The sequence below is a fragment of the Pongo abelii genome, chromosome 20 (assembly GCF_028885655.2).
Source record: "Pongo abelii isolate AG06213 chromosome 20, NHGRI_mPonAbe1-v2.0_pri, whole genome shotgun sequence".
Classification (NCBI taxonomy): Eukaryota; Metazoa; Chordata; class Mammalia; order Primates; family Hominidae; genus Pongo; species Pongo abelii.
The window spans coordinates 47,132,105-47,149,941 of record NC_072005.2 but is presented as its reverse complement, the minus strand read 5'-3'; the positions used below and the strand labels follow the sequence as shown (position 1 = coordinate 47,149,941).

Sequence of the window (17,837 nt, the reverse complement as noted above, 5' to 3'; positions counted from 1 at the left end):
CAGGGAGGTAAACTGGAATTTGTCAGATGGTAGTAAATCTATGAAAAAGTAAAAAGCAGGGAACAGGAGTTTGGGAGAGTCCCTTTATGGAGGGCAAATTCAGTACATCAGGCATCAGTGCCTTCACAGAGCAGGGTACCTCAGAGGGGACCCTGAAAGAGGAAAGGGAGTGAGCTCTTGGATAATGTGGAGAAGGAGCCCCCAGGGGCTGGGGACCAGCTTGGTGAACAGGGTGGCCAGAGCCAGCGAGCAAGAGCAGGAGAGCAGATGGGGCTGGGGGGAGCGGGCAAGCATGCAGGTGGGGCCTTGTAGGCCATAGGGAGGAATCTCTAAACGCCCACCCACCAACCCTGTGAGATGGGGCTGTTGTTATAGTCCCTGTCTTGTTTTGTTTTCCTTTTTTTTGTTTTGTTTTGTTTTGAGACGGGATCTCACTCTGTTGCCCAGGCTGGAGTGCAGTGGGGTGATCTCAGCTCACTGCAACCTCCACCTCCCGGGTTCAAATGATTCTCCTGCCTCAGCCTCCTGAGTAGCTGGGACTACAGGCGCATGCCACCACACCCAGCTAATTTTTGTATTTTTAGTAGAGATGGGATTTCTCCATGTTGGTCAGGCTGGTCTGTAACTCCTGACGTCAGGTGATCTGCCCACCTCTGCCTCCCAAAGTGCTGGGATTACAGGCGTGAGCCACCGCACCTGGCCTAATTTTTGTATTTTTAGTAGAGACGCAGTTTCACCATGTTGGCCAGGCTGGTCTCGAAATCCTGACCTCAGGTGATTCGCCTGCCTTGGCCACCCAAAGTGCTGGAATTACAGACTTGAGCCACTGTGCCCAGCCTAATTTTTGTATTTTTAGTAGAGATGGGGCAAAACCCCACCTGGAGTTGGAGGCAGTCCCATCCAAACCAAATGGCCTGCAATAGGGAAAGGGATGCATCCTTAAGGAAACATGGAGGTGTTGGCACCTGGACAGGGAAAACACATCTGCCACAAGCACTTAGCAGAGGCACATAGGAAGTGCTCACTAAGCACACTAAGAGGGGCTAGATATTATCAAGCAATAAAGGCCAGGCTTGGTGGCTCACACCTGTAATCCTAGCACTTTGGGAGGCTGAGGTGGGTGGATCACCTGAGGTCAGGAGTTCAAGACCAACCTGACTGACATGGTGAAAACTCGTCTCTACTAAAAATACAAAAATCAGCCAGGCGCAGTGCTGCGCACCTGAAATCCCAGCTACTCAGGAGGCTGAGGCAGGAGAATCTCTTGAACCCGGAAGGCGGAGGCTGCAGTGAGTTGAGATTGCGCCATTGCACTCCAGCCTGGTGACAGCGAGACTCCATCTCAAAAAAAAAAAAAAAAATACAAAAAATTAGTCAGACATTGTGGCACACGCCTGTGGTCCCAGCTCCTTGCGAGGCTGAGGTGGGAGGATCACTTGAGCCTGGAAGGTCAAGGCTGCAGTGAGCCAAGATCGGGCCACTGCACTCCAGTCTGGGTGACAGAGGGAGATCCTGTCTCAAAAAAAAGAAAAGAAAAAAAAAAAGCTCAGAGGGAGACAGCAACAGCAGACAGTCATTTCCACATATGATGCATTTAATCCCCACTACAGCCTGAGGTGTGCAGAAAGTACCATTTTGCAGAGGAGAAAAAGTGAGAAGTCACTTGGGCCAAGCTTACACAGCTAACAGGTAGAGGAGTAAGGACTTGGAACTCAGCTCTCTCCAGTTCTCTGCTAACCACCCATATTGGGATGAGAACATCCTGCTGTTTAGAAACCGCTAGGCATGGTCGCTCATGCCTGTAATCTCAGCTCTTTGGGAGGCCGAGGCGGGAAGATCAGTTGAGCCCAGGAGTTTCAGACCAGCCTGGGCAATATAGCAATACCTTGTGTTTACAAAAAAATTTTTTTAATTAGCTGAGTGTGGTGGCAGGTACCCGTAGTCCCAGCTACTTGGGAGGCTCCTGGGCTCAATCAGGACGATTGCTTAAGCCCAGGAGTTCAAGGCTGCAGTGAGCCATGATTGTGCCACAGTACTCCAGCCTGGGCAACAGGGAGACCATCTGTCTAAAAAAAAACGCCAAAATCCTCGTCCCCCTTTTTCAGCTCAGGTCTCAGGGAGCAAGCACCCTGGGGATGCCCACCACAGCCCGTCACCCTGACCAGTCAGTCCCCTGTTGGTCTCAAGCACCCCCACCCCCTTGCATCCTCCCACACATGCGAACAGACTCTGGTTTGGCTGCAAGGGTGTCTGGTGTTTAATCTCACGTTGCTGCTGCCCGAAGAGCGGAGTGGCCAGGAAGGGGAGGGGTTCCAGTCCAGCTCGCTCCCGTTTCTAGATGCTCCTGCCGCCGCCGCAGCCTCATCCACCAAGATTCTCCACTCTCTGCCCACAGATTTGCTGGCCTCAGGGTTCACAGTGAGGGCTGTAGGGGCAACTAGGGCGGGTCTCGGGAGGCAAGGTAGGCGGCCAGGGTCACCAGGGCAGCCGCATATGTGCACACGCCCAGCCCGACGGCGAGGACCCCCAGCAGGAAGGCACGGCGGGAGGCGGCCCCTGCCCCCTGGATGTCCCCCTTGGCCCAAGCCTTGTTGGTCTGTAGAGGCAGTGGGCAGCAGTGACCCAGGCATCCCCTCAGTCCCAGACCCTTCCCCTGGTCCCTCCCCCACCCAACATACCCATTCATTCATTCATGCATGTATTCCAAAAGCAGATACGTAACACCTACTATAGGTCAGGCACTGGGGATGCTGAGTGATTAATAAAAACATTAAAATGGTAAAAAAAAAATAAAATAAAATTTAAAAAATAAATAAAAACATTAAAATGGTATATGCCACTATTCTAACTCATTTGATTCTCACATTGACCCAGAGGTAGCAATTATTCCCACTTTACAGGTGAGGAAAGTGAGGCACAGGGAAGTTAAGTGACTTGCCCAAAATCTTGCAGGGAGCTGGGCACCATGGCTCATGCCTGTAATCCCAACACTTTGGGAGGCCAAGGTGGGAGGATCACTTGAGGTCAGGAGTTCGAGAGCAGCGTGGCCAACATGGTGAAACCCCGTCTTTACTAAAAATTCAAAAATTAGTCGGGCATGGTAGCGTGCACCTGTAATCCCAGCTACTCAGGAGGCTGAGGCAGGAGAATCACTTGAACCCAAGAGGCGGAGGTTGCAGTGAGCCGAGATTGTACCACTGCACTCCAGCCTGGGCGACAAAGTGAAACTCAAAAAAAAAAAAAAAAAAAAACATCTTGCAGAGAGTGGCAGACTCGGGATTTGAGTTCAGGTTCTTAACTAACACTCTGGGTTGCCTTCCACCTTCCCGCCTCAGGTATATGGCTCTTTGTTTTTGTGGTGCATTTTTCTCTTTTATGCCCAGTCCCCTCCAAGTCCCACACACAGACTGACCTTCTGGGCTAGACAGAAGGCAGCGATGCCCACAGGCCAGAAACAACACAGCATGGAGAAGACAGCCAAGCCGAGGTGGTCGTGGGGTAGAAATGGTGAAAGACGGCTGCCACCATCCCAGTCCGAGTCACTGTCACTGGATGACATGTCCTACGAACAGGAAAGTGCCCAGGTAGGCATCTCCATCCACCTTTCCTGCCCCATTGCTCTGCTCTCCATAGCCCTCAAAGGCCAATACCTGCCCCCAGGGCTTCCCCAGAGATACAAAGAGAAAAAAAATGTTCAGAGATGGGCTTTCGGTGTTTGTTTGAGACAGAGTTTCTCTCTGTCACCCAGGCTGGAGTACAATGGCACAGTCTCGGCTCACTGCCTCCTGGGTTCAAATGATTCTCTTGCCTCAGCTTCCCGAGTAGCTGGGATTACAGGCACATGCCATCACACCTGGCTAATTTTGTATTTTTAGTAGAGATGGGGTTTCACCATGTTGGCCAGGATGGTCTTGAACTCCTGACCTCAGGTGATCCACCTGTCTCGGCCTCCCAAAGTGCTAGGATTACAGGCATGAGCCACCACGCCTGGCCAGAGATGGGCTTTTGACATTTGTATCCTGGAGCCCTTTGAAGGGAAGCTGTAGGCCAGGTCTCCAGAGAAGAGCCCCATCCACACCCAGAGTTTTCAGTTCATTTTCAAGGGGTTCACGGATCCAATCGTGGACGCTACAATTGCTTACAATCTCTGAGTGAAAAGCCCCTGAATGGCCGGGCGTGGTGGCTCACGCCTGTAATCCCAGCACTTTGGGAGACTGAGGTGGGTGGATCACCTGAGCGGGGGAGTTGGAGACCAGCCTGGCCAACATGGTGAAACCTCATCTCTACTAAAAATACAAAAATTAGCCGGGCGTGGTGGCGTGCCCCTGTAATCCCAGCTACTCAGGAGGCTGAGGCAGGAGAATCACTTGAACCCAGGAGGTGGAGGTTGCAGTGAGCTGAGATCGAGCCACAGCACTCCAGCCTGGGCAACAGAGTGAGACTCCATCTCAAAAAAAGAAAAGCCCCTGAACAGGGACAAACGCCACTGAAACAAGGAACCTGCAAAAAGATGGGAGATTATTGGCCAGGCACAGTAGCTCACACCTGTCATCCCAACACTTAGGTAGGCCAAGGCGGGAGGATCATTTGAAGCCAGGAGTTTGAGACCAGCCTGGGCAATATAGCAAGACCCCATCTCTACAAAAAAAAATTTTAAATTAGCTAGGCACGGGCCAGGCACGGTGGCTCACACCTGTAATCCCAGCACTTTGGGAGGCCAAGGCGGGCAGATCATGAGGTCAGGAGATCGAGACCATCCTGGCTAACATGGTGAAACCCCGTCTCTACTAAAAATACAAAAACAAAATTAGCCGGGTGTGGTGGCACACACCTGTAGTCACAGCTACTCGGGAGGCTGAGGCGGAAGAATGGCATGAACCCGGGAGGCTGAGGCGGAAGAATGGCATGAACCCAGGAGGCAGAGCTTGCAGTGAGCCGAGACTGCGCTACTGCCCTCCAGCCTGGGCGACAGAGTGAGACTCCATCTCAAAAAAAAAAAAAAAAAAAATTAGCTAGGCATGGTGTCTTGTGCCTGTAGTCTCCGCTACTTTGGGAGGCTGAGGCAGGAGGATGGCTTGAGCCCAGAAGTTTGAGACTCCAGTTAGCTATGATCACATGTCTGCCCTCCAGCCTAAGCAATGGAGCAAGAAGACCCTGTCACTAATAAATAAATAAAAGATGCAGATTATACAATGCTCCAGTGGCCTAAATGATTAGGGCAAACCTGCCTGCTGAAAACTGTAGAGTCTAGATTTTTTAATTTTTTTTTTTTTTTTTTTTTTTGAGACAGAGTCTCGCTCTGTTGCCCAGGCTGGAGGGCAGTGGCTCGATCTCGGCTCACTGCAACCTCTATCTCCCAAGTTCAAGCAATTCTCCTGCCTCAGCCTCCCAAGAGCTGGGATTACAGGCATCCGCCACCACGGCTGGCTAATTTTTTTTTTTTTTTTTTTGAGACAGTTTCACTCTGTTGCCCAGGCTGGAGTGCAATGGCGTGATCTCAGCTCACTGCAACCTCCGCCTCCCAGGTTTAAGTGATTCTCCTGCCTCAGCCTCCCGAATAGCTGGGATTACAGGTGTGCACCACCACACCCGGCTAATTTTTGTATTTTTTCTTTAGTGGAGACTGGGTTTCACCATGTTGGTCAGGCTGGTCTCAAATTCCTGACCTCATGATCCGCCCGCCTCAGCCTCCCAAAGTGCTGGAATTACAGGCGTGAGCCACCGCGCCCGGCCTAATTTTTGTATTTTTAGTAGAGACGGGCTTTCCCTACATTGGTCAGGCTGGTCTTGAACTCCTGACCTCAAGCAATTCATTTGTCTTGGCCTCCCAAAGTGCTGGGATTACAGGCATGAGCCACAGCGCCCTGCCCCACATGCTTTTCTTACCATGTGACTTTGATATCCTTCCCATCAAGGGATGAGTTCTGTGTCCCCTCCCCTTGAATTTGAGCAGGCTCATGACTCACTTGTAATTAATAGAATGTGGTGGAAGTCATGTTACGTGACTTCCAAAGCGAAATCAGAAAAGGTGAGGCAGCTTCTGCTTTGCTGCAACATTCATGCTGTAGGCTGGAGGTACATAAGCTGCCTGACTGCCCTGAAGCCGTTATGCTGTAAGGAATCCCAAAGCAGCTCACATGGAGAGAACACATATAGAAGCCCTAAGTCTCGGCTGGGCACGGTGGCTCACGCCTGTAATCTGGCACTTTGGGAGGCTGAGGTGGGTGGATCACCTGAGGTCAGGAGTTTGAGACCAACCTGAGCAACATAGTGAAACCCCGTCTCTACTAAAAATACAAAATTAGCTGGGCATCGTGACACATGCCTGTAATCCCAGCTACTCAGGAGGCTGAGGCAGGGGAATTCACTTGAACCCAGGAGGCGGAGGTTGCAGTGAGCTGAGATTGCACCATCGTACTTCAGCCTGGGCAACAAGGGTGAAACTCCATCTCAAAAAAAAGAAAAGAAAAAAAAAGCCGTAAGACACCATGAAGAGAGAAAAGTGCCCAGCCAGCCCCTGACTGTTCTAGTTCCACCCACCAGCTGAATGCAACCTCATGAAAGATCCAGAGGCAGAACCATGCAACTAAGTCCCAAATTCCTGACCAACAGAAACCATAAGAGTTCATCATGATTGTTGCCTGCCGCCTGCCTTCCTTCCTTTCTTCTCTCGCCTTCCTTCCTTCCCTTCTTTCCTTCCTTCCCTCCTTCCTTTCCTTGTTTCCTTCATTCGTTTCTTCCTTCCTTCTTTCTCTCTCTCTTTCCCTCTCTCTCTTCTTTCTTTCCTTCCTTCCTCCCTCCCTCCCTCTTTCTCTCTCTCTCTCCCCCCCTCTCTCCCTCTCTTTCTCTTTCTTTCTTTCTGTCTGTCTTGCTCTGTTGTCCAGGCTGGAGTAAGGTGGTATGATTACAGCTCATTGCAGCCTGGGCTCAAGCGATCCTCCCACCTCAGCCTCCCGAGTAGCTGGGACTACAGGAACACGCCACCACACCTGGCTAATTTTTTTTTTCCTTAAGATGGGGTCTTTCTAATTTTCGGAGGACAAAATGAAAAATTAAATAAAAATAAAGATGGAGTCTCACTATGTTGCCCAGGCTAGCCTAGAACTCCTGGGCCCAAGCAGTCCTCCTGCCTCGCCTTCCCAAAGTGCTGGGATTACCGGTGTGAACCACTATGCCTGGCCTGGAATGAGAAATTATAAAAAGTGACAGTAACTTAAAAAAAAAAAAAAAAAAAAAGGAAGGCCGGGCGTGGTGGCTCACACCTTTAATCCTAGCACTTTGGGAGGCCAAGGCAGGCAGATTGCTTGAGCTCAGGAGTTTGAGACCAGCCTGGGCAACATGGCAAAACCTCTTCTCTACAAAAAATTAGTCAGGCATGGTGGCATATTCCTGTGGTCCCAGCTACTCAGGAGGCTGAGGTGGGAGGATTGCTTAAGCCTGGGAGGTCAAGGTTGCAGTAAACTATGATCGCTCCACTGCACTCCAGCCTGGGCAACAGAGCGAGACCCTGACACACACACACACACACACACACACACACACACACACACACACACACACACACACACACACACACACACACACACACACACACACACACAGCAGGGTGGACAAAAGCCAGAGGTGCAACAGAGCCAGACCCTGTCACACACACACACACACACAAAGCAGGGTGGACAAAAGCCAGAGGTGCAACAGAGCGAGACCCTGTCACACACACACACACACACACACACACACACACAGAGAGCAGGGTGGACAAAAGCCAGAGGTGCATGCACTCTGAAGACACCAACCAGCGGAGTCAGAGATCAGAGGGAAGACAGAGCCAAAAGCCAGGCAACAAAGATGAGAGGCAAATCTGGAGAGAAAAAGGTAAGGAAACCAGGAGAGACATAAAACAAGAAGAACCATAACTGGAAATCTCAGAAGCCCACACACAGCTGGGAAGTGAGACTCCAGGCCTAAGGCAGATCGGCACAGCTGTCAGCCTGCCAGATGCTGGCCTTAGTGGGGCTCACCCCAGCCCCCTCCCTTGCCTTCCACTAAGGCCTGCTGTTTCCTACCTCAACATCAGGGGGCCTTGGTTCCCCTAGGCCAGCGCTCACGGAGGGAAGAGGCGGTGACAGGAACTGCAAACCCCGCAGGGACTCGGCAAAGGCTATCTCTCTTAAGGGGGACCCCAGCTCATGCCTGCCAGGCTTCTGGGCAGGGGTCTCACATTCTGTGCCCTCCAGCAGAGGCTGCTGAAGCTCACGAAGACTAGGGCTGTCCATGGCTTTGGGGAAACTCCAGGAGGGGTTTCCTAGGGGTAGGGGGAAGAAAAAGACAAGTTGTAAAAGTCTCATTTCACTCAACCTCTGATCCCTTGCTTTAGAGAGACTCAGGCAGAGACTAGTTAGTGCAGTGGTTCTCAGACACATTTTGCATATAGGGAAGCTGAGGCCCAGAGAGAAAAAAAGATTGGTCTCAGGTTACAAAGAGAACTCAGGGGTCTGGACATTCAATTTTAGGCATTTCTTTTTTTTTTTTTTTTTTTTTTTTTAAGACAGAGTCTCGCTCTGTTGCCCAGGCAGATCTACCACTGCAGATCCACTAGAGTGCAGTGGCGTGATCTCAGCTCACTGCGGCCTCCACCTCCCGGGTTCAAACTATTCTGCCTCAGCCTCCCGACTAGCTGGAATTACAGGTGCCCACCACCATGCCCGGCTAATTTTTTTTTTTTTTTTTTTGTATTTTTAGTAAAGATAGGATTTCACTGTGTTAACCAAGCTGGTCTCGAACTCCTGACCTTAGGGGATCCACCAGCCTTGGCCTCCCAAAGTGCTGGGATTACAGGCGTGAGCCACCGCACCTGACCAAATTCTGGGCATTTCTCTCAGGCAAAAGCCACATACCCATCACATTTACCCCAGTAAGTTGCAGCACCTGTTGCACCATGCCTTACACACTTACCTGCCCCATGAACACCCCCAATATCCATCCCAGGTTCATACCCTGTGACCACCTATCCAGGCCCATGCACCCCTCCCATCCCCTACCCCCAGTGCTGCCTGGAACTTCATTCTAGTCTACATTCCCCATCCTCTGTCTCCTAGACCTGCCCCCCGAAGTCCGCTGCCACACAGCCCCATCTAGGAAAGCCCAGCCTCCACCTCCACACATTCATCTCCCAAAGGACTCCTTGTATATTTGCCCCAAAACATCAGCTCCCAGAAAACACCCCTTTCAGGCCCCCAACCTTCTTATACATTTATCCCAATTGACTGCGTGCACAACCCTACTCCCCACTGCATCACAAACCACAGACACCTGTGCACACACACACACATGCACCCCGGCACTCTCTCCTATTCTCATGACCTCTGGCATGCCTGCCCCACTCATCAGGCCCAGGCACCCCTGCCCTACTCCACCCACACACCCATGACTCCACACAACTCCCACACAAGCACCAGCTCTCCAGAATCCTTTGCACACCTCGCCCCATAAACACCCTCAACCCCAGCACACACATACACGTACACACGCATCACAACCAGAAAGAATATTCTTCTCGTCCTACGATCCCCCTGGAAGGTCCCCAAGCCTCCTGCCTGCTCATTCCAAACCTTGACTGAGCCGATTTCCTCGCCAAAGCTTTGCCCTCTCATCCCCAACGCCAGGACCCAGGGGAGGGACTGTGACCCCCACCCACCTACGCCCCTCACTCACCGCTCACGATCACAGGCCGGGGCTTCCTGAAGCCTCGCAATGACACCCGCCCAGACCCTGCCACCGAGGATCCAAGGGGCGCAGGGACCTTGCGCTTTGCTCTACGCGGGTCTCAGCGCCCCGGGCCCGCTGCGCGCGGGGGCGGGGACGGGGCGGGGCGACGGCCTCCCAGGCTCTGTCCCTCCGCGGCGTCCAGCGAGGGGTCCCTGAAAGCCGACGTCAGCGTCCAGGAGCGGGTTCCTACGACTCCCGGGGGTCTGGGAGCAGGCGGGAATCCTCGGAGAACTGCAGCCCCTTCCTCGTGAGCCCAGGCCCAAGCTGTGCCGGAGGAGGGGGCACCCCGGATTCTTTAGGGCCTTCCTGGCTTGGCGCCGCCTCCCTTCCCCTTTGCGCAGTAATAACCAATAATAATAACAGCAACAAGGCCCGTGCGCCCTGTTCTAAGTGCTTTGCAAATAAACTTACATACACATGTATTCCTCAGCACAACCCTAAGAGCCATAATCGTTTATTGTCCTGTTTCACGCGGGAGGAAACTGGCAAGCTGAGGTTAGGTAAATTGCCCAAGGGCACATCACTGGTTCATTGAGAGCAGACTGTACCCAAGCCCTGTGTTAAACGCTTTACATGCATCATCGCATTCATTCCTCCTCTCAGCTCCGGGTTTTTGTTGCTGTTGTCGCTATTTTACTTTGGTTTTTTTGTTTGTTTGTTTTGTTTTGTTTTTGAGACGGAGTCTTGCTCTGTCGCCCAGGCTAGAGTGCAGTGGCGTGATCTCGGCTCACCGCAACCTCCGCTTCCCGGGTTCAAGCGATTCTCCTGCCTCAGCCTCCCGAGTAGCTGGGATTCCAGGAGCAAGCCACCACGCCCAGCTAATTTTTGTATTTTTAGTAGATGAGATTTCGCCATGTTGGTCAGGTTGGTCTTGAACTCCTGACCTCAGGTGATCTGCCCGCCTCAGCCTCCCAAAGTGCTAGGATTACAGGCATGAGCCACCGCGCCCGGCCATGTTTTATTTTATTTTTTAAAAGACGGGGTCTTGCTCTGTTGCCCAGGCTGGAAGGCAGTGGTGCGATCATTGCTTGCTTCAGCCTCAGACTCCTGGGTTCACTGCAGCCTCGGCCTCCCAAAGCGGTGGGATTACAGGTGTGAGTCACCGCGCCTGGCCTATTTTGTTTTGGGGTGTTTTTTTGCGGAGGGGTGCTGAAGGGGTGTTGGCTTGTTTTTAATCCCTGTTTTGCAGATAAAGAAACGGGCTCACAGGCCGGGCGCGGTGGCTCACGCCTGTAATCCCAACACTTTGGGAGGTCGAGGCGGGCGGATCACGAGGTCAGGAGCTCGAGACCATCCTGGCTGACACGGTGAAACCGTCTCTACTAAAAATACAAAAAATTAGCCGGGCTTGGTAGCAGGCGCCTGTAGTCCCAGCTACTCGGGAGGCTGAGGCAGGAGAATGGTGTGAACCCGGGAGGCTGAGCTTGCAGTGAGCTGAGATCGCACCACTGCACTCCAGCCTGGGAGACGGCAAGACTCCGTCTCAAAAAAAAAAAAAAAGAAACGGCCTCACTTGCATGCTCACTTGGCCACAGGAAATAGCTGGTACCAAGCCCAGCATATTGTAACCCTGGGCTGTGTTCCTGTGGCCCTTGCTAAGCCAATGGGTGAGGAGGAAGCAGAGGCAGGTGGGGTGGGAGTTTCTAGGGAAAGAAGGCTGAGGAGTGGGGTCCAGTAGGGGGTGATGCTCTGATTGTCACATGGTACAGTGATGTTCATGAATCAGCATTTGGACCCACATAGACCTGGTTTCCTTTCCAGACTCTTTTGTTTGTTTTTTTGAGACGGAGTTTCACTCTTGTTGCCCAGGCTGGAGTGCAATGATGTGATCTCGGCTCACCGCAACCTCCGCCTCCCAGGTTCAAGCGATTCTCCTGCCTCAGCCTCCCGACTAGTTAGGATTACAGGAATGCGCCACCATGCCTGGCTAATTTTGTATTTTTAGTAGCGATGGGGTTTCTCCATATTAGTCAGGCTGGTCTCGAACTCCCAACCTCAGGTGACCCACCCGCCTCAGCCTCCCAAAGTGCTGGGATTACAGGCGTGAGCCACCATTCCCAGCCCCTTTCTGGGCTCTTTAAGTCACTGAGTGTGTGGCCTCTAGACAATGCCTTCACCTCTCTGAACCCCTATTTCTTCACCTGAAAAATGGGGATAATGCTCCTTGCCTCTTATGTGATAACATATGTAGAGTACTTAGAGTTGCTGCAACAACAAATGTCCAACATTGGGAGCCTCTCTGAACCTATTTTGGTTCAGGTGCTGCCTAGGAAATAGAAAAATAAAAAATAAAAAGAACAAATATCCAACATTTATCCAAAGCCTGGCAAAGAAAGCATTGAACACATTTGATGGTGTTTATTATTATTTACATCCATCTCCATCGGACTGATTACAAGACTCTGCTCCTCTTGCAAGCTTCCACCTCCTTCATGGAGCCTTGTATAGGCCTCCCTTCCCAGAAGCCCTCCGTCTCACCAGACTGGAGGATTCCCTGGCCTTTGTGGAGCCGGAGTTCCCTCGCTCCAGGGCTCCAGGGCTCCTTGCCAACAGTCCAGATGCTGGCGCTGGCACCGGCCCCACTCCCAGGGAGAACAGATGGCGTCTGCAAGTGCACTTGGCTCAGCCAGTTTCTGGCAGACGACAGAAGCAGGGAGACCCACGGGAGGGTAGACGAGAGCGTGAGGGGACAGGATTGTTTTACCCAGGAGGGATGCCCTGTTACTTTCTATCTCAACCTTGCTCTCATTCTTTTCATATTTCTATGAAGCATACTTTAGGCCAGGTGCGGTGGCCCACACCTGTAATCCCAGCTCTTTGGGAGGCCGAGGAGGGAGGACTGCTTGAGCCTAGGAGTTCGAAACCAGCCTGGGCGACATAGCAAAACCCCAGTCACCAAGGCTGGAATGCAGTGGCACGATCTCAGGTCACTGCAACCTCCATCTCCTGGGTTCAAGCCATTCTCCCACCTCAGCCTCCCAAGTAGCTGGGATTATAGGAACCTGCCACCATGCCCAGCTAATTTTTGTACTTTTAGTAGAGACGGGGTTTCACCATGTTACCCAGGCTGATCTCAAACTCCTGACCTCAAGTGATCTGCCCGCCTTGGCCTCCCAAAGTGCTGGGATTATAGGTATGAGCCACTGTGCCTGGCCAAAAATGATTTAAAAAAAAAAAAAGAAAAAAGAAACATACCAGCCGGGCATGGTGGCTCATGCCTATAATCCCAGCACTTTGGGAGGCCGAGGTGGGCGGATCACAAGGTCAGGAGTTCAAGACCAGCCTGACCAACATGGTGAAACCCTCTCTCTACTAAAAATACAAAAATTAGCCGGGCGTGGTGGTGGGCGCCTGTAGTCCCAGCCACTCGGGAGGCTGAGGCGGGAGAATCGCTTGAACCCCAGAGGCGGAGGTTGCAGTGAGCCGAGATCACACCACTGCACTCCAGCCTGGGGATGGAGCAAGACTCTGTCTCAGACAAAAAAAAAGAAAAAGAAAAGAAAAGAAACATACTATTTCTTTGCTTTTTTTTTTTTTTTTTTTTTTTGAGACGGAGTCTCGCTCTGTTGCCCAGGCTGGAGTGCAGTGGCGAGATCTTGGCTCACTGCAAGCTCCGCCTCCCAGGTTCACGCCATTCTCCCGCCTCAGCCTCCTGAGCAGCTGGGACTACAGGCGCCCACCACCACGCCCAGCTAATTTTTTGTATTTTTAGTAGAGATGGGGTTTCACTGTGTTAGCCAGGGTGGTCTCGATCTCCTGACCTCGTGATCCACCCGCCTCGGCCTCCCAAAGTGCTGGGATTACAGGCATGAGCCACTGCACCCAGCCTTAAACATACCGTATATTTTTCTTGTTTGTAGTTTGAATCCTCCCACATCAGTGTCGGCACAACAAGGGCTGAGATTTGATCTCGTTTTTTCACTACTGTGCCTCAGGGCCTAAAACAGTGCCTGGCACAAAGTGGGTCTTTATTACATATGTGTGGGATGGGGGCATAAATTCCCACCAGCCTCCAGCCTGTTTTTCACCAAATCATTGAGCTCTGTGGGTCCCCTCATCCCTCTAGGCCATCCTAGAGATTAATTCACTTCCAGTGAGAGCTCTCCGGTTGCTGTTAGCCTTGTACAGTCTAAGAGGCTACACCTCTTAGTGTTTGCGACGGGTCTGGAATATTAAACATGAGATTCCAGCTGGGCATGGTGGCTCAAGCCTGTTAATCCCAGCACTTTGGGAGGCCAAGGAGGGAGGATTACTTAAGCCCAAAAGTTCAAGACCAGCCAGGGCAACAAAGTGAGATTTTGTCTCTACAAAAAATAAACAAAATCAGCTGGGTGTGGTGATGCATGCCTGTGGTCCAAGCTACTCGGGAAACTGAGATAGGAGGATTGGTTTAGCCCAGGAGGTGGAGGCTGCAGTGAGCCATGATTGTCCCACTGCAGTCCAGCCTGGGCAACAAAGTGAAACCCAGTCTCAAAAATAAAAACAAAAACAAAAACAAAAAAATCATGAGATTCCAGCAAGGATTGTCAACAGAGACTGAAACTATTAAGTTATTGGGTGAAAATCTGATTTGATAAAGAACAGGATATTTATTTAGTCTCAAAGTAGCTTCCCCTAGATTACTTATTATAACGAAAAAAATATTAATGGAGAAAATTGGCAAACATCACGTTAACCAGATGATACAAGTTAATATCACCATTAACATGACAAATTGACCTTAGTTGCCTCTGATGTGAAGCAAAGAGGGAGACACATATCATTTCTCTGGTTTTCCTGCCAAAATGCATAACTTAAATCTAATAATAAGAAACATGAGACAAAGTCAAAATGAGGGACACTCTACAAAGGAGGTGGCCTATAACCTCCAAAACATCAATGTTATGAAAAAATAAAGTAATAATAATAATAACAATAAAATAAAGTGCTGGCCAGGTACAGTGGCTCATGCCTGTAATCCCAGCACTTTGAGAGGCCGAAGCAGGAGGATTGCCTGAGCCCAGGAGTTCCAGGCCAGCCTGGGCAACACAGTAAGACCCCCATCTCTCCAAAACTTTTTTTTTTTTTTTTAAAGGAAGTCTCACTCTGTTGCCCAGACTGGAGTGCAGTGGCACGATGTCAGCTCACTGCAAATTCTGCCTCCCAGGTTCAAGTGATTCTCCTGCCTCAGCCTCCGAGCAGCTGGGATTACAGGCACGCACAACCACGCCCAGCTAATTTTTGTATTTTTAGTAGACACAGGTTTTCACCATGTTGCCCAGGCTGGTCTCGAACTCCTAGCCTCAAGTGATCTCCACCCCTGCTCCCTACTGCCTCAGCCTCCCAAAGTGCTGTGATTACAGGTGGGAGCCACTGAGACCACCCTGTCTCTCCAAAACTTAAAAAAAAAATTAGTCGAGCATGGTGGCACACATCTGTAGTCCTAGCTACTTGGGAGGCTGAGGTGGGAGGATCACTTGAGTCCAGGAGTGGCTGTGATAGCCACTGCACTACAGTCTGAGTGACAGAGCAAGACTCCAAGTCAAAAAAGGGGAGGTCAGGAAGGAAAAAATCCTGTTGCATGCTACGACCTGGATGACCCTTGAGGACACTATGCTAAGTGAAATAATCCTGTCATAAGAGGACAAATACTGTAGGATTGCACTTACATGACGTACTTTAGTCACATTCACAGAGATAGAAAATAGGATAGTGGCCGGGTGCAGTGGCTCATACGTGTAATCTCAGCACTTTGGGAGGCTGAGGCGGGCCGATCATGAGGTCAAGAGATCGAGATCATCCTGGCCAACATGGTGAAACCCCATCTCTACTAAAAATACAAAAATTAGCTGGATTTGGTGGTGTGCGCCTGTAGTCCCAGCTACTCGGAAGGCTGAGGCAGGAGAATCACTGGAACCCAGGAGGTGGAGGTTGCAGTGAGCCAAGATTGTGCCACTGCACTCCAGCCTGGAGACAGAGCAACAGAAAGAAAGAAAGAGAGAGAGAGAGAGAGAAAGGAGGGAGGGAGGGAGGAAGGAAAGAAGGAAGGAAGGAAGGAAGGAAGGAAGGAAGAGAAGAAGAGGAGAGGAGAGGAAAGGATAGTGGGTCAGGCGTGGTGGTTCACACCTGTAATCCCAGTACTTTGGGAGGCCAAGGCGGGCAGATCACCTGAGGTCAGGAGTTCGAAATCAGCCTGGCCAACATGGCAAAACTCCGTCTCTACTAAAAATACAAAAGTCAGCCGGGCATGGTGGTGCACGCCTGTAATCCCAGCTACTCGGGAGGCTGAGGCACAAGAATTGCTTGAACCCGGGAGGCAGAGGTTGTGGTGAGCTGAGATCTCACCACAACACTCCAGCCTGCGTGACAGAGCGAGACCCTGTCTCAAAAAAAAAATAAAAAACAGGCCAGGCACGGTAGCTCATGCCTGTAATCCCAGCACTTTAGGAGGCCAAGGCAGGCTGATCACCTGAAGTCAGGAGTTCGAGTACATCCTGGCCAACATGGTGAAACCCTGTCTCTACTAAAAATACAAAAATTAGCCAGGCATGGTGACACATGCCTGTAATCCCAGCTACTTGGGAGGCTGAGGCAGGAGAATCACTTGAAGCCAGGAGGCAGAGGTTACAGTGAACAGAGAACACGTTGCTACACTACAGCCTGGGCAACAGAATGAGACTTCGTCTCAAAAAATAAATAGGCGGCCGGGCACGGTGGCTCACGCTTGTAATCCCAGCACTTTGGGAGGCCGAGGCTGGTGGATCACGAGGTCAGGAGTTCGAGACCAGCCTGGCCAATATGGTGAAACCCCATCTCTACTAAAAATACAAAAATTAGCTGAGCGAGGTGGCACACGCCTGTAGTCCCAGCTGCTCAGGAGGCTGAAGCAGGAAAATCGGTTAAACCTGGAAGGTGGAGGTTGCAGTGAGCTGACACGGTGCCATTGCACTCCAGCCTGGGCAACAGAGCAAGACTCTGTCTCAAAAAAAAAAAAAAATAAATAAATAAAATAAAAATAAATAAATAAGTAGGTGGGGCACAGTGGCTCACGCCTATAATCCTAGCACTTTAGGAGGCCGAAGCAGGCAGGAGTTCAAGACCAGTCTGACCAACATGGAGAAACCCCATCTCTACTAAAAATACAAAATTAGCCAGGCGTGGTGGTGCATGCCTGTAATACCAGTTACTCGGGAGGCTGAGGTGGGAGAATCACTTGAACCTGAGAGGCAGAGGTTGCGTTGAGCTGAGATCACGCCATTGCACTCCAGCATGGTGCAATGGGCAGCAAGAGTGAAACTCCATCTCAAAAAAAAAATAAATAAATAAAGTAAAATAAATACATTGAAAGAAAATAGGATGGTGATCACCAGGAGCTGCAGAAGAGGGGGAATAGGGGAGTTGTTTTGTTTCAAAAATGTGTTTAGTTTGCAAAAATTTTAGTTTTGCAAGATGAAAATGGTTGTGGAGATTGGTTGCACAACAATGTAAATGTACTTAACACTATTGAACAATACAGTTTTAAACAATTAAGATGGTAAATGTGTATTTTACCACAATTAAAAGGCTTATTTATTTATTTTTATTTATTTATTTTGAGACAGAGTCTCGCTCTGTCACCCAGGCTGGAGTGCAATGGTGCAATCTCGGCTCACTGCAACCTCCACCTCCTGGGTTCAAGTGATTCTCGTGCCTCAGCCTCCCGAGTAGCTGGGACTACAGGCGCTCGCCACCATGCTCGGCTGGTTTTTTTTGTAGTTTTAGTAGGGACGGGGTTTCACCATGTTGTCCAGGCTTGTCTTGAACTCCTGACCTCAAGTGATCCGCCTGCCTCGGCCTCCCAAAGGGCTGGGAATCCAGGCATGAGCCACCACGCCCGGGCTTTTTTTTTTTTACTTTGTTGCCCAGGCTGGAGTGCAGGGTGCCATCATAGCTCACTGCAGCCTGGACTTCCTGCACTCAAGGCATCCTCCCGCTTCAGCCTCCAAAGTAGCCAGGATGGCCAGGTGCGGCCATACATGGCGAAACCCCATCTCTACTAAAACTACAAAAATTAGCTGGGCGTGGCGGCAGGTGCCTTCAATCCCAGCTAC

General features: G+C 50.8%; 1 protein-coding gene across 9 annotated transcripts in view; it reads right to left on the bottom strand.

Moving 5' to 3' along the window:
• Nucleotides 1-34: 34 nt before the first annotated feature.
• TMEM91 (transmembrane protein 91) overlaps nt 35-17,837 on the bottom strand; it is a 23,190-nt gene continuing 5,387 nt past the window's right edge. The window contains exons 2-5 of one of the 9 annotated variants that reach the window (XM_024236507.3): nt 9,715-10,032; nt 8,067-8,305; nt 3,413-3,562; nt 35-2,596 (exon numbers count right to left, since the gene is read on the bottom strand). In XM_024236507.3, the coding sequence (XP_024092275.2) occupies nt 2,438-2,596; nt 3,413-3,562; nt 8,067-8,276 (519 nt within the window). In that variant the 5' untranslated portion in view covers nt 8,277-8,305; nt 9,715-10,032 and the 3' untranslated portion in view covers nt 35-2,437. Of the gene's footprint in view, nt 2,597-2,667; nt 2,751-3,412; nt 3,563-8,066; nt 8,306-9,714; nt 10,035-17,837 lie in introns of those variants that run through there. The other 8 variants (XM_054540481.2, XM_054540479.2, XM_054540477.2 and 5 more) reach the window with 8 other exon arrangements.